Raw genomic sequence first — 16,707 nt, forward strand, 5'->3', positions numbered from 1 at the left:
AAAGAGAATTTTTTTATGGCTTTGGTTAACTAAGTTATACTAGTTCACAGCAAACAAGAGTAATTTTTGTGTCAAGAAGCCTTTAGACTTCCCTTGCCTGTTTGTTTTGCTACTATTTATTTATTTATTTATTTATTAGGCTTTGAGATAAGTATTTTATTGAGGTTTTGGTGACAGAGGTGTTACATGGTTTACGTTTCCTGCTGCTGTTTTCTCATGAGAGGCTTTCTGTAATATGCTGTACTCTCACTATATCCAAGTTTGTCTTCACTTCAGTATTAACTCATCATCTCTTCATCTGATTTCTAACTGTAAATACAAAAACCTTGTGCTCAGGTGTGTGTTAGTAATTCACACCTGAGGTAGTGGACCTATTGCATCATACTGGTTTAAGAGCTAAGCCTAAGTGCTGTTTGCTCTCACTCTTGGTAACTGTGCAGCTGTAGGCTATACTATCTGCAGGCTCGGTCCTGCTGCCTGCATTCTGTAGTTTGAAAAAGCAGGAAAGGAACTGGCTGCCTTGTTGGGAACCCAAGCAAGGCCCTCAGAAGTCCCAGGCAAACACAGAGCACTCAACCTTGCTATGTGTATCACCAGTATGGCTTTGTAATGGGACAGTTTACTCCAAGTCAAACCAAAGCCACTGCACTCAGCTTCTCTGCAGAGAAGGTATAGCTCCTGTGGGATATATAGCCCCTCCTTCTTGTACTGGGAGAGGATTCTGCTCAGTCTGACATAGATCTGGAGTGGAAAGTCACTAGATATTTCACTTTTATGTTACTATAAATGAGCAGAATTTGAGCCACTGCTAAAACTGGTCTTTTGTTCAGTGTCAAGCACAGAGTAAAGGAAACTATTGAAAAAAATAAAACCTGTGGAGTCCATGTTGAGGTCTGATCTCCTAGAACCTTTTTCCCCATCACTTTTAAGCCCTAGCTTGCATCAGTACAGATTTACATACAGCCTGACCTTCCATCAGTTGATCTTGGAGTTCCTGCAGCTTTTGGTATGATCTCCAAAAGGAGACCCAATATGCTGTGTGGCTGACGTAACCTCCTTTGTACTGGACATGAAGGTGATGTAAAATGTTACGAAGTCAAAGTTGGAGTATTGCTGCCTCAGCCTTGGTTGTGGAAAAGGGGACACTCCGCAGACTGCAGTATGAGACCTTCCATGCGACTTACTGGGGCTTGTACAGGCAGGGGAGAGATGGCAGATCCCAGCATAGACTTAAATAACTGTAAATTAAGCCATTAGACAACAGGGGGCAGGATTTATGCCAGGAATGGATTGCAAACTATTTTTCCAAACTAGGGTGAAAAAGATCAGGTAGACACTAAAGTGTCAGAGACCTTTTTCAGTAGGCTAAGGTGGAGAGGGTCTTCTGTTTTCATTTGCCTAGGAGAATGCAGAGATAGCAAATCTGAAATGCATTGCCCCTAGGCCACAGGATAGAGATAGGAATACTTTCCCCCTGACCACCCTACCCCCCAAAATGCTTTTATTCTACATAAACACTTCGGTTTTAGGCATCTCAGCGATGGCAGATTGTCACTTTTGCTGCCTCACAGGAAACAGAGTTCTGTTTCTGGAGCAAGTCAGACCTACTGTGATGAATCCCAGACGAGATACGGGAAAGCCTAGGGAGGTCTGGCTTGAGTGGAAGATTCAACTTGGAAAGATGGATAATGACTAAATGGACGGTCTAGGTGCACTCGGAGAATGAGCAGGCAGTAACAGGAGGGTAGCAGTAGCAACTTGTATTTTTTCAGATTTCTCATCTCTTCCCACTGCTGTTTCCAATGGAAGGGCCAGGGAATGTGTAGATCTTGCTATTTTAACTGCACTCAGATTTCCTCTGATACAAGGAACACGCTGGTCTAAACTAGCACTGATGCAGTACTTGATGTTTAACTCCCCGTGCAGCAAAGAACTGCTCTATCATTGTCTTCAGTGGAATTTTAGTTTAAGAATAAATAGGGATGGATTAAAGTATTTGCTTAAGTGATCATCTTAGGTGAGTCATACATATAAGCACCTTTGAAATACCACCATTTCAGAGCAGCATATGGAATTAGCAGGGAAGAATTCCACATTTCAGTAAAAATAAAGCGCTGATCCCAGAGCTTTGGTTTTCAGTGTCTCCCAGGCAGGATGTCGTGTACTTGTGTGGGTGGGTGAAGATCGGAAGGGCACAGGCCTTTCCTACACTTCCAGCATGTTCACCACCCCCACTTCTGATGGAAGGTGCTGCAGTAAAGAAAACAGCACATTTTCAGCCATAACTCTGTGTTTTTCCTTTGCGGTCTGTTTATAGTTCATGGATCGTACTTTAGAATGTTCTTTCACGGACTAATAGGCACTATACTTACCACAAATATAGATCAGTAACGAAACCCACTGGAATATCTCCATCTGTGTAACTAAAGAAAAAAGCCAGTAGACTTTGTATCTTACAGTTAAAGCAATTCATTAACAAGAACTAGCTCATGTAACTGGAATTATTGGCCTATTTCTTCATAGTTCTATCACTTCTAAATATTTACACGTTTATAACTGCAGGCAAACACATTGCGATCCGAAAATGTGCTCTGTGGTTTTTATACTGCGGTGCATAGTCCAACCATGTACATAAACCTCATGTTTATCCCTGTATTTCCCAAATCCTAATAGAAATTTCAAACCTTTAAATTGGGTTTATACTGTGCTTCTGGATGTAGCTGAACTTCGTGTATAAGAATGACATCATTGTTTCTGGAGTAACTAGCCTTACATGAAAAGAGGAAAATCAGAAGCAGACTTTTAAGAGGAAAATATCAAACAAAATAAATGGTTTGAACACAATATATGATGCTTTTGGGTGCTATAAACATTTTATTGTTACTTGTTTGGGAAGAACTGCATAACTCACTGGGGCTCCACAACTTGTGAGTAATGCAGCCATCTCAAAATCCAACAGATTTATCAGTCATGGTATTCAAATGAAAATCCGGGATCTCATTTCCTCCTAAGTCCTCATAAATTTGACCCAGTGTTTAATAATGGCTCATCTGCATGTGTTCCTTTACATTTATACAAGTGCACACAACTTGGCTTAAAAAGTGTACCCTGATGGGAATATTTTAGTGCTGGAGTGCTAAAATGTAGTTGCAATTTTTACTTTTAAAATAGAAGCACTAGAAACTTCAGAAACCAGCTACCTATAGCAGTAATTACAGGAGATACAGTATTGCAGTTAGAGACTTTGTGCTAGAAATTAACAATTGTTCATATTACTCTGCATAGACAGTAACTCACATCTAGGTGAAGCTACGGCCTCATTGCTGTTACACTGAGTCTCACCGTGTTCTGACCTGGGGCCACATTTCATCCTCCAGTTACAGGCAGAGGAGAGTGGCACCAGATGGTGATTTTCTGGGGTTGCCTCAACACTTTGTGGTGGTGAACCCCACCTGCCTTTTGGCTGATAGAGTACCCACAGAACCCTTCTAGCACCTTCCAGAGAGGCCTCTGCCCTGCTAAGTCAACTCAGCCTAGCTGTAAGCACAGCATCTGGCCCGTGTAGGTCCTTACTATACTGCTCCTTGCAACAGCATTGCACCTTGCTAACTACTGTCCTGCAGAGGATCTTGCTGTAAGGCAGCTACCTACCTGGCAGTTCCTGGGTCTTCCAATGCTTTTCTTCATTGGTAAAGCTACTGTACTGCAACTGAATTCTGCAGCAGCAGTACTGCTGCAGCACAGATCAGTAAGAATCATTTCGCTGGGAAAGTTTCTGTAAATAACACCTCTGTTGATTGTTGCCTCAACTTTTATTATTATCATCATCGAGATTATTATTATTATTATTTCCAAATTATGTGGTTTATGGGTGTGCACAGGCTTGTTCCTGCTCACAGCCAGCCTCACTCCTCCTCCTCCTCTGTGCGACCAGAGCCTGTTCCTGTTGCATCCCGTTGCGACATTGCAACTGAAGGCTTGTGGTGTCCCGTGTGGCGGCCGCGGCGGGAGCACATCCATGTGGGAAGCCCTGCTCCTATGCCCATGCAAACGTTTTTGTTACTAATAACTACTGTTTCAAAAAGGGAGTGGAACCCGAGCCCCCGAGGAGCGGCGAGGCTCGCTTATCGGGGTTAATTTTCAGGTGCCATATAAAGACTCCCTGCGAAAGCGGCAAGAGCCGAGTGCTCCCGGGAGCCGCAGCCGCCTCGCAGCCCACCCGAGTCTGCAGCGCGAGTGACTTAAGCGGCCGCGGGGTTCAGGGCAGCGCAGCGAGAGGAGCAGCCTCGGTGGCGCTCGCGGGTCGGGGAGCAGGGAAGGGCTGCGGGGCGGCTGCGGGGCGACCACAGGGCTCGCTGTGTGCCCGCAGCCCGGCGGCCGCGGGGCGGTGCGGCGCTGTGCATGCCGGGCGCGGGGAGGCGCGGGCAGGAAGCGCTCGCTCCCGGCCGAGCTGAGCCCGTGTGCAGCCGGCGGCGGGGGCGGGCACTGCCGCGCCGGTGCCGGTGGGGCTGGGGCACGGCGCCGAGCCGCGGCCGAGGCAGCGGCGGGATGGGGTTGGCTTCCTGAAGCGGCGGGGGGCGGGCGGGAGGGGGCTGGTTCTGCATTTCGGTCCCTCTCCTCCTCCTCCCTCCTGCCCCTCTCTCCTAAGTTCGCGCTGTGCCGCGGCCCCTCCGGAGCGTCTGGCTGCCCCTGCCCCGCTCCCGGCGCTGCCCGCGGCGGGGCGGGCGGGGACAGCGGGGAGCCGAGGCGACCCAAGGAGCGGCCCGCCGTCCTCGGGGAGGCTGTGCTCCGGGGAGCAGCGGGGGGGAGGCGGCTGGCACAGGCGCTGGGCTCTCGTCGCCCGCCCCCCGGCAACGCCGCCGTCTGCCCAGCGCTGGCAGCCCCGGGAGATGGTGACACATGAAGCGTGCGGGAAGGACCATGGTTGAGAGGACCAGCAAGTTCTTGCTGATCGTGGCCGTCTCGGTGTGCTTCATGCTTATCCTGTACCAGTACGTGGGGCCGGGGCTCAGCCTGGGTTCCCCCAGTGGCCGCTCCTACTCGGAGGAGCTGGACCTCTTTCCCACGCCGGACCCGCACTACGTGAAGAAGTACTACTTCCCCGTGCGGGAGCTGGAGCGGGAGCTCGCCTTCGACATGAAGGGCGAGGACGTGATCGTGTTCCTGCATATCCAGAAGACCGGCGGTACCACCTTCGGCCGGCACCTGGTGCAAAACGTGCGGCTGGAGGTGCCTTGCGACTGCCGTCCCGGGCAGAAGAAGTGCACCTGCTACCGCCCCAACCGCCGGGAGACCTGGCTCTTCTCCCGCTTCTCCACCGGCTGGAGCTGCGGGCTGCACGCCGACTGGACCGAGCTCACCAACTGCGTGCCCGGGGTGCTGGACCGCCGGGAGAGCGCCGCCGCCAAGACGCCCAGGTACCGGCCTGCCGTTGCTCCCCACCCCGGCCGCTCACCCTGCCCGAGCCCCTTCCCTGTGCAGCCCCGCGCCCTGTGCCTTGCAGCATGTTGGTAATGTGTCGTGCCCCAACCTGCCGTGAACCTTTCCTCAGCTGGTTCACCTGTCCCGTCCTCCCCTCCCGTCCTCCAGGCTGTGCCCTGCGCCTTCTCCTCTGCGTTCCCAGGCAAATACTCAGCTCTTTCCCTCCTCCCGCGGAGCTGGTGTGCTGTACCCTAAGCCCTTGGTCTTCTGCTCTAGCAGCCCGGGTGGACCCCTTAGCAAGCCTATGCGTTTGTGCCACTTACTCTCTTTTGTGAACGCTTAGTCTTTATTTCGACCTCACCACTTTTTAGTCCCCATTTCACTATATCCTTATTCTCAAGCTTGCCTTTGTAATCAGCTGTGCCCTGATCTGTGCACCCCTCTTTCTTTAGCGGAAATTGTTCTCCAGTGCAACCGAGAGGCACACCAGCCCACCAGTCCTCATTCTTTTACCCACCCTAGTCTGCCTGATAATTTTTTTGCACATTGCAGAAAACATTCTTTAAATACCCTTTTGCATGTTCCTTGCTGGTTACTCCTGATGGGACAGCTGAGGTGAAATCTTTGAGGGAAAGGAGCTACCCTGTGCATGTTCCTTGTGTCTCCCCCATCTGTGCACCAGGCGAGAGGGAGTGCCATCATAAAGCACCCCTCAGTGCATCCCTGTTGAATACCCAGTATATTTCTGCTCTCTTACTCCATTATTTCTCTACCTTGGTCTCTATGAATTATAAGCTTCAGAGGAATTTCCTGTTTGAAGTACTTTAGTAAAGACAATGGATTATATTAAGATCTCCAGAGATTATGTTCTCTTAGCTGAGTGGACCTTTGTGTCTTTTCTTTCATTTTCACTGGTTTTTAACATCACACACACCTTCCTTGACACGTCAGTGTTTTTATTACGACCCTTTGAAACTTTAAGGCAAACAGATTACGTTCTTAAATGTGTCCAAGATCTTATGCTAATATTTGCTTATGCCATAAGCTTTATTTATATGCATATTGTTAATACCATGCATAATCCCGTTAGTGAAACGTGGCCTTCAAGAAAATATGTTCTACCATCAGAATTGTTTTTCTCTCCTTTTCTTTCACTGGAGCTGCATGCAGTTGCTGGGGTTCTTTATTGTCTCTGTCATGATTGCTGCTGTTTTCAACCCATTTCAGTGTTAGTCATCCAAGTACTATGCTCAGATTGCTGTCATGCTGCCTGATACAGAAGGGGCAAACTGAACTATGTAGCTAAAGGGCTGAGTATTCAGGCTTTCCTGTGGTCTCTTATAATAAGGTACTTGAAAACACCTATGAATAAAATATCCTCAGCCCATCTGGTTGCAGTTAAGATTGTAGTGAAGTGTTTCAAAAACAAATGCACAAAGTTCAAATCTGATTAAAAAAAAATATTAAAAATTAGCTGTTTTGTGAACCTTGGCACTTGGCTGGGAAACCATTAACCTGCTATAAAGACCTATGTGGTTTTATGAATTGTCTTGGAGTCTTGGGAATCTTGCGTGCTTCCGTTGGCAGTTTTGTACTAAAATCTGCTATGTGTTCAGTATAGAACTGTCTCATCCTAGTTAGCAGTTGGGATTTTGTAGGGGTACCTGAGAGCTGTACTTCAGGTTGTGAAGTGGCAGTTCCTTACTGCAACTCATAGGAAGTTGAGAACCAGAAGCCTATTGCCTTATGTCAGATGCTTGTAAATAAGATTTTCTTTGCCATTTGTTGTGGCACATCAGGAACTATAAGCTTCTGCATGCTGCTTAACTCTCTTGATTTTGGGGTGTGCAGGAAAAATAATTAATCCTGTCCTGTTCCCTCATGTCTCTGCATATCCATAAATAGTTCTGCTTAACAGGGTCTCTTTACTTCCCTTAAATCTAAATTAGAACTTTTTCAGCAGTGTAAGAATTCTGGTGTGGAAGTTGAAGATAATCTAAGGTTTATCACCTTGGTCTATTAAATAAAACCCGGAATTTACTGTTTGGTGTATCCTGGGGGTGGTTTTGGTGCAATGAACAGCTGCTGCTTATTCTAATAATACTGTCCTAGGATACTGCTCTGCTGTCCTACAGTCCAGGCTAGTCAGCACCTTCTCCAAACTAGTATTTATTTCATGTCTAAGAAAATTAGGAATAAGACAGGCAGTGCTTGCTTAAAATAGAAATCTGATGGATTTTCTTTGCTGGAAAAAAGATAGTCTTATATTATGCCCATTACATAAAGAACGGTGTAACTTTATTTCTCTGTTGTGAATGTTGGCTCTCTTCTGTTGAAACAGGGTATGTTTTTACATAAGGCATATGCTAGAGAGGCTACTGTCTTATAACGGAACTGAGCTATGAAAATATATCTCACAAGAAAAAGAGAAAGGAACAGCAAAGCACCATTCCAGCAGGGTTCACTCACATTCTAATATTACCCACTCTGGGCTTTGGAGTACAGTCTTCAAATTCAACTTCTAAAGCTTCTGCCTGTTCTACGTAATTCAAAGTTTAAACCTTTTTTCTTCCAACTGTATGGTTAGCTCCCAAAACAAAACAGCTGACTTGTGATGACAAATAAATCTGCCTTCTAGTGAATGTTGGAAATCATGAAGGTCATTCAGTATTGACCACATGTACAAATCATGAACTTCAAACTGTTAACTTGGTAAGCAATATGGTTTTGTCACTGCACAGTGCCCTGTTGCACTACATTCCATAACCTGTGCATGGTACATAAATTTACAATGCAATTGCTCTTTTTATTGTTCTGCTGTTCTGTGCTAGACTTAATGATTAGAAGTCCTAGATTGCCAGAGACTGCCTTTTGTTGTTCCTTCTTTCTGTCTTTTGCATTGATAGAGTAAGCCGTTAGAGATGGGTGTTTTAAAGAGTCAGGACTCTTTAAGAAGCCCCCAAACAACAAACTACTGGTCCTCTTCCCCTTCCCACTCCCCTGCTAGTGACTTTCCCTGTTTTGTATTCAAGAGACTTCTGGACAAGCACTTCTTCAATCAAATGTTATGTTTTATACACAGCCAGTAAAAGAAAGAGATTGATTTGTTTGGGGGCTGTAAAACTTGGGACTCCGAGGAGCTCTGAGGCTACCTGCGTTTCTCAGTTAAATCTCTTAGCTGTAGTTCTCATCATGCCTTTAGTAGAAGGGAAATTCCAAGATTTTGGGAATGGAGGCCTACTTATTCCTTGTACTGTTAGGCATAAATAACTGCTGGAAAAGATTTTTTTTAAGCAGCAGTAATACTAGGGTGTGTGCTTGAGTCATCATGATGATATTTCAGAAAGCAGAGGCTAAGCACTTTCTGTGAACTGCTCCCTTAAATTTATCTCACCTAAACCTGCAAGAGATCTAATCTCTGCAGTTGATGTGGAAAAAAAGCCGAACTCCGGTCTTTAATTTGGCTTCTAGAATTAGAAAAATCTCTGAAGGGATCCACTAGTAACTTGGCTGTCTCCTTTGTTAAAGGACTGAATGAAAGCCCTTGGAGGTGTTGGAAAGGTTCACTTCTTAGCCCCCAAAGGAAATGGGATTCAGTGCCCTTCTGGCTGCGTCCTCCTTCTCTGCTCCCAACACAAGAGCAGAGCTAGGTGTTCCTTGTAGGACACTTCATGCGTGAGCCTGACTCTTAATGTCATGTGCTGCAGAAGCAAACTATGCTGAAGGAATGTTTCCTTTACTACCTCTTCTAAAAAGAAAAATACGTAACAAATCCCAAACCACCCCCCAAAAAAAAACCCCAAAACAAGACAAAGCCAAAACTCAGCCTAGGCTTTGTTGTGATCCTGCTGCTTTCTTCTGCCTCAGGAAAACAACAGTGTCTAAGCTGGCATTTTCCTGAAGACACACTGTGCACATGGAAAGGATTTTAAGGCATACAGCTCCTTTAAAACTGTTTTATGCAAGCTGCCTGTTGCTGTGCAGAACCCATATAGTCAGTAGAGTGCTGGAAGGGCATTGCTGGCTCTGTGCTCCCTCAGCTCACGCACGTGCTCTGCCTTCTGCTATACTGTTTAAAGCACCAGGTAGATTTATTTCTTCTTTGTCATGAGCCTTCTCAAGACACTAGCTTAGGCTTTGTGTGTGTAGTTCTGTGCTCATCTGTCATAGAAGTTTGGTTTCAGAGTTCATCTATGGACGGAAAAGAACGACATAAGTATTTCTCAGTGAGTTGAAAACATGTGCGTTTTTCCAGTGTCAGTGTTTTTTCTCAAGATTTCGTATGCTTTAGAAATAAAAAAAATGGTAATCCACAGACTTTTATGTAAAAAGTCTATGACAGGTTAGTAAAACCTGCTGTTAAATACATCAGTCCAAGGTTTAGAAGCTCTCTGATAAGCTATTTACAGCTTATGTTTTGGGTTGTGGTTTTTGGTTTTTGTTTAAGAAACAATTAACAGGGCTCAGCAGTTTGTTAGGTTTGATTTTTCTGAAGTGTGAACTTTCACAGCTTCCAACCACAGATCTGTCCCTTTGCAGGGATCTGTTCTTGATGAGGTTTTTATTATATGTGTGCTTAGGAGCTGCAGAGACACGTTGTCAAGAGACCAACTGTTTGAAAGTGAAAGGCTTTACCAAATCACTCTTATAATATTAGCACTTTTTGAAAGCTTAGGCTTATCGTTCTTTGTGGATCTGTGTGTGCAGGGGGTTGTGAAATACTTGTCTGCAGGGAGCAAGGGGCATATTTTCCACTCACCAATTTGACTCAGACTAGTTTTTCTTAAAGACTGCTGGGAAAATATCAATATAAAGCTATTTTTAGTAGCCTGATTCTTTGCATGCGGAGTATTTTCAAGGCCTGCTAGTCTGATCCGAAACCTTTTGCACCTGGCTGTGCTCACCCATAAAGTCAGGTTGGTCTTTCCGAGCCAAATAATTTTGAGGGCCCATATAGTTTGGTAGTGAAAATCTTAAAACTTGACATAGTAACTGAAAGTTGGAACTCTTCAAATAGGTGCCTTATATTTGAGGTACTGTATTAGGTGAACTTCAGAGTTTTGGCTAGTATACCGGGTTTCATTAGTCTTCCTATTTTTTTCTTTTGTTGGCAGAGCAAAAGGATGTGCACTTAGATATGTCCCTACTTGAGTGTGTACTTACACTAACCTGATTTTGCAAAACTATGCATTTGGTTGCTTGTCATTAATCTTTAACCAAAAGTTGCATCATGACATAGTAATTCTGGGTTTTTTCTGCCTTGAAGTTTGCAAACACTCATTACCTAGGCCTCAGATTTTGCCTTTTTGCCTTATTTTCCACTCTGTAAATAAAAATCTGTGCTGTTGTGAGGAAAGCCTTTTTTTAAAACAATTCAGAAATAAGTACTTTAAAGAAGCTGGCTTGAATTTTATTCCTGACTGAACTGAATGCTTTGATACATATTCTCAGTGTAAGGACAGTCTTTAAGGAATGGTCCGCTGTAAATGCACAGCTAATGTGCTATTCCACCACCCTACTTCATGCAGATTTTTTGAGGCTTTTTACTTGGAGATGACAGTTTGTACCATTTTGTGTGAAACATCTTGGCCAAAGCAATGCCATGCCCTGTTATCAAGGCTCTGCTGAATGGTCCTGGTTTGTCACTTTGAAATGCCAGTTGGAGGCCTTTCCCCTACTGCTTGTTGAGCAATTCCTGTGTATGTATCTATCTCTTCTCCAAATTAATGCGACCTTGAGCAATGACACTTCATGAACTTCATGTCACGTCTTGAAAGAAACCTGTGACTCAGGAAAATTGCTGTGATTTAAGGAAATTGAGGTTCATTAGTGCGGTAGGGGCTTTATGTGAAAAACAGTGTGTGATCTTCAAGTATGTAAGTTTGATGTTCCATGATGGAAGAAATGCAACCTTTACCCAGTGTCAGTGCATGGGGCGCGCCTGGCTATGCGTGTTGAGGCCTCTTCCCTGCAGGAGACTGGGGAAGATCTGTAGTTGGATATTAGTATGTGAACTGCAAGAGGTTTTATTACCTCATAAGAAAGCACTGCTAGAGGAGATTATATTATAACTCAGAGATTATTATGGTAGTGCCTTCCCTCTGGGCCATCTCTTTCTTCTGGGAAGGAGGAAGAGATTAGCCTCCTCCTGTGGCCTCTTCCTCCATTGATTTGCAGGGCTAGGCTTTGATGGGCTTGTTCAGCAGAAGCTTTTGGCTGCCTGTGGTAGAAATTGGAGGAGTGTAACCTGGGACCTGTTTTCTAGAAGGTGATTCAGGATATGCAGGCCTGAGTTAAGAAAACCCCTTTGTGAGTTTGTTTTGGAGGTGAAATTGATGTGCCTTATCTGGGTTGTATTTGTACATAATGCCCATGCTTCCAGCTCTCATCAGAGTCCTAGATGACTTCTTGCCAGCATGCTCCTAATCCAAATGTTAGTCACAACAGTGGCAAGCAGAGGCACAGAAGAGTCACGATAGAGATTAGTCACGATAGAGATTAGGGTTGTGGCTGTGGTAGTATAGCTACTTTGACCTGGAAGCAAGGAGTGACTGTACAGGTAGAACACACCTGATTTTAAATTGTTAGGAACATCTGGCTTATGGAATGTAGAGCGCACGTTCTGAGTCTCTCTACTGTACATCCTGCTGTCATTTACAGACTATGGCTTTTGTACATCCCAAAATGGGAAAGCAGCAGGGACAATTGCCTTCAGTCAGTCACAGAACCAAGGTCGCTGCTTTGTGTCTCTCTGTTTTAAACTTCCAGTTATTTGACAGTGGCTTTACCAGATTTGTGGTTGTAATGCTTTCAATAGCTAACATTTTGTCAGTGAACACTCGGGCTTGTGCTTGCCTGAGACAGCCAAAGTGGCATAGTCTTAACTCCACAAAGCTTACCTTTGTTCATGCTTGTATTTCCAGGAAGTCTTAGAGCAGATAGAAATTTTCCATTATTGACTGAAATTGTACATTGTCAAGCAAAGGTGAAGCATGGTCTTTAATTCCTCATAGTTGTGATAGCTGCCAAGTCAAGGTTGTTTTTTTGGCAGAGCCTTGCTTGGTGTAGATGGAAGGGAAACATCAGAAAGCAAATGTCTTCCTAAACAATGACGTGATAGTGTGCTTAAAGAGTGTATAAAGTACAGGAGGAACACAAAGCTGAAGTAGTCCATTACTCTTGTTTCTGAGATGGTGGTTGACCTTAAAACCAACCAAACAAATATCTCTACTTATCCTAAAGGAATTAAAGTAGAATTGTTGAGGAAAAATAACCACTAACAGAGATTCAAGGCAACACAGTTTCTGTAATTGCTGTTTGATCTATTTTTGTTCACCCTTGTATTTCTGTGATGGAGAACTCTGCTGAAAATCCAGTCTTGAGAATCTCTCTGAAGAGTCCTTTGGAGATTACTGCCACAAAGAGCCTGTACTGTAGGATGTCAAGTTTTAGATCCGAAGAGGATGCTTCAGGTAGTCTTGTGTGTTGCTGCCAAAGGAGGAGCTATTTACCAATGCATGGCTATTGGAGCCTGAGATATGTCATGGCTGGAAGAAGTGTTTTCAGGAAAGGTCCAGGCAGAGAGAGGTTGTCAAAAAAGAAGCACATCATATACTTAACAGGGCTTAGTTGTTTCTGCTTGTATTAAATGGCATACGTCCATTCTCATTTCTGTGCTTAGCTTCAGAAGTATAATATACTGTGCTGAATGCTGCTTTATCCCTACAACGGCTGAGTAGTGATAAGGATATGAAACATTCTGGGGCATCTCTGTTCTGATGAAGCATCCAGAAATGATTAAAAAACTCCTCTTGTCCACCTCCATCTATAACCTGCATTTCTCAGCAGTACTAATTATAGAGCTCTCTCACCTGTGTATCTCAAAACCTCTTATAGTAAGTAGCAGCTGGTGTTACATTCATTTACAACCTAAAACAACTCTGAAGTGGTCTGTCTTAAAGCTGACTTTGACCATAAATCTCAGGCATCCATGTTAATGTACTGACTTTTCCTGCACAGTGACTGTCCCCTTCAGAAGCAACTGGTTTCTTAGCATGCTATTACTACTTTGCTCTGTACTTTCCTTCCTTTCAGCCTATAAATGGTAAATTCCACATAGTAGCTCACCTATGTTTTTATAGAGGAAATATTTCACAATTTCCTGCCAATTTAAACAAGAAAACAGTGATTTGCAATTAACTTTTTATGGTCTGACTGTGTGTTTGCTTCATAACTAATCTCAAGCCTATTAAGCAGAGATTCTTTGATTACACCTCACTGCAGATTGAAATATTATCATTCCTTTTATGGATCTCCTCTGTGCAGCGGGGGGGGGGAGCACTGAGCTTCCTGAGCTGCCTTTGCAGTTTGTTTTTAAAATACACCAAATTTCTTTTTTGGCTAATGGTAATCTTGAAATGCCAAGAAGAGATGATTTAAGACTTTCTGGCCAAATAACATTGCTTAGAGTTTCAGAATGCCTGGTGACTTTTCATTGTCTAATTTCAGGTACGTTGAAAGGTGACTGGTTTCTGAGTAAGAGCTAAACAAGTAAAAGTGTTGCCTTCTAAAAACTCCTTCCATGTATGGGAGCTACTCCATCTTTTAGCTTTAGAATTTGTGTTAATTAAGACATACATATGTATAAACTGATTACAGGGAAATATTCAGTGACTTTTGAAAGATTTTTGTGAGGAGCATGCTTTGTTCTTTCCTTTTTTATAATAAATAGGTTAAAGAAAGAAGTCTTTTGGTTGGGTTTTTGTTTTTGGTTTTTTTTTTTTTTTATTTATTTTTTCCTCTTGGGTGTCTCAGAAGAATTAAATGTCCAAACAGATAGTGTAAAAATAGAATGGACTTTTTTGTTTAAACTAACAGTTCTTCCAGCTGTGACCCCCTTGCTCTCAGTAAAGATTTCAGTTAGGATACCTGTGACCCTCTATCAAGCGTTGGGAAAAAAAATCAATGGCTCATAGCTAAGACAAACAGCAGCAGCCTGCTGACTCACCGCTTTCCTGACAGGTTTTCTCTCCTGGTGAAGATGGGGAAAGAACAAGGAGTACAAGAATTGCAGAGTATAATCACAATCAGTCAACCATCCCTTCTGTTAACATGCCCTAAATCATAAAAGACAGCATTACCTTCTTCTGTTCTTTAGCACTTTCTTGCCACCTGTACCTTTATTTTAGGTCTTTGAAAGAGAAAAGACAGATTTGAGTTGGGTACTTCTGCAAGGAGGAAGATTGAACAGATTGATCCTGGCTACTGAAGCGAGTACAGTAAGGGTCATTTAGATTAAAATCCCATTAAGGGAAATACCTCATCCATTGTATAATGTACAGGAAAGCCAGTAAATATGCACAGGAACCCTTTCAGGTAGGGAAATGCATCCCTTCTAGGGGTATAAAACTGTAACTTTTTCCAAGCATCTGAGTGTATTTACTGATATACTAACCACTGATTATGCAGTTGTGGTTGGTGGTGTTATTTGCAACTTCTCCAAATAAATCTTGAGCTTTTTTTTGCCCTTAAGTTTTCCTTTGCTTTATTTGACCAGATTTCCATATGTATTTATTAACAACAGCATCTTTCTAGAGTGTACATAGCCTGACTCCAGTAGAGCCTTAGACCTGGCTGGAAACAGATTTCACCATTAATTTCGCCATTCTTGTAGTGAGGTCCTTTATTTTCAACAGCCATATGGTTACATATATCAGGATTCCTACTGTTGCTACTTGTAGCTTTGATTTTTGAAATGTGGTATTACAGTAAGTCCTAATGACTCAGTATTGCCCTTCTTTATTCAGGTCATTATTTAGGCACAGCATTCAATCCTGATCTTTCTCCTGAACTTTGCAAACAGGCTTTGTCTGAGCAGTGCATTATTTCTTCATGATATCTGGACAGCCTTTATTTTCCATTGCCTGAACTAACACTTTCCTCCAGGTTGGCATCTTCTTGTACCTTGTTCAATATGTCTTCCTGAACTTAAAAAAATCTTTCCCTTCAGAGATCTCTTACTGACTAAGCCTTCTCACTCTCATAAGTTACTAGAAGTAGTATTTGAACTCTGAATCACCTATAGTCCCCAGTTCCATCACACCTTGAATTTTCAGGCAAATTCAGTCACACTTTCTAATCTGTTTACAAAGGGAGAAGTTTCCTGTGTTGAAATGCAAAGTTCTTTGCTTTTTTTTCATGACCAAGAGCTCATAGACCTGCACTGTTGTTACACATGATGCTTGCTGTTATCAATGGAAAAGGTTAGCCTTGGGGTTTTGCTTAGACATCCTCAGAATTGTTTGGTGCTGGGGCAGGAGTTGAAATGTTAGGGTCCTTTTCTGTTGTATGCTTAGATTACGTGAAGGCTGTGTTATCTTTGCTTAGATGCCTAAGCTTAAGTCTTCACCCTGTGTGGTGTGCAAGCCGTGCTCAGAGTTGTCCCCTATACCCAAAATGTCCTACAATGTGCTCCAAACAGTCTGCTCACTTTTTGGGTGCTACTAAAGTAATCCCTTAATAAAGAAGTGAAATCAGCTGTATTTTCTTAGAAAGAGAAAATGCATTTAATAGGATGTGTTATTACTCTTGCAAGACATCACACGCTTTGTTAAATTATGGAAAGTCAGAAGAGGGTGAAATAATCCACTCAAAACCAGGCTTGGTTTTTTTGCCTTTTTTTTGTTGTTTGTTTTTTTTTAACCGAGGTTTTTTTCCATAGCTCTGCAATCCACCTTTCTTTGTTGTGATGTAATCTGTTTACATTTGCATGCATGAAAACCCGTAAATCATTGAATGATAAGTGAGCTTTGATTTTAAAACATAACCCTGTCTTTGTTCCCGAGAAGAGAGGACTGGCTTGAGGTGATCCTTTTTTTCTGACTGGGGTTTGTCAAGAAGCGACTGAAAAGCAGCTGCCACAGTTCTATTAGTATGAACCTGGGTTTGGTCATATAACATGAGAACTGACGTGACTCCCACCAAAGAGGGAGTATCAGGAAGTTGTTCAATGGCAGGACGACTTGTATTTAACTTTTGGTTGCAAAAGAAGCATCTGAAGTTGGAGGATAGAAGAAAAATGAATTAGTCGGTCCATAGCTGAGGATGAGGAAAAAAGAAGAAACCATGCATACCTTGTATTGACTAGGATTTTCAGGTATTAGATGGTTTGTTAGTTACCAATAAAGGTTTTTGTAAATAACCATCAAGTCATTGATATTGGTAAAGATACAGTTTGAATTTCTCACCTTGCCTTCCAGCAAATAGCTTTGCCTTTGGGAGTTCTGT

At 43.4% G+C, this 16,707-nt stretch overlaps 1 protein-coding gene across 2 annotated transcripts in view; it reads left to right on the forward strand.

Moving 5' to 3' along the window:
* The first annotated feature begins 4,551 nt into the window (after window positions 1–4,551).
* Window positions 4,552–16,707, forward strand: part of HS6ST1 (heparan sulfate 6-O-sulfotransferase 1) — a 192,516-nt gene continuing 180,360 nt past the window's right edge. Inside the window, exon 1 of one of the 2 annotated variants that reach the window (XM_065675522.1) lies at window positions 4,552–5,417. In XM_065675522.1, the coding sequence (XP_065531594.1) occupies window positions 4,900–5,417 (518 nt within the window). In that variant the 5' untranslated portion in view covers window positions 4,552–4,899. The remainder of the gene's footprint in view (window positions 5,418–16,707) is intronic. The other variant, XM_065675523.1, reaches the window with a different exon arrangement.

The sequence above is a fragment of the Lathamus discolor genome, chromosome 3 (assembly GCF_037157495.1).
Source record: "Lathamus discolor isolate bLatDis1 chromosome 3, bLatDis1.hap1, whole genome shotgun sequence".
Classification (NCBI taxonomy): Eukaryota; Metazoa; Chordata; class Aves; order Psittaciformes; family Psittacidae; genus Lathamus; species Lathamus discolor.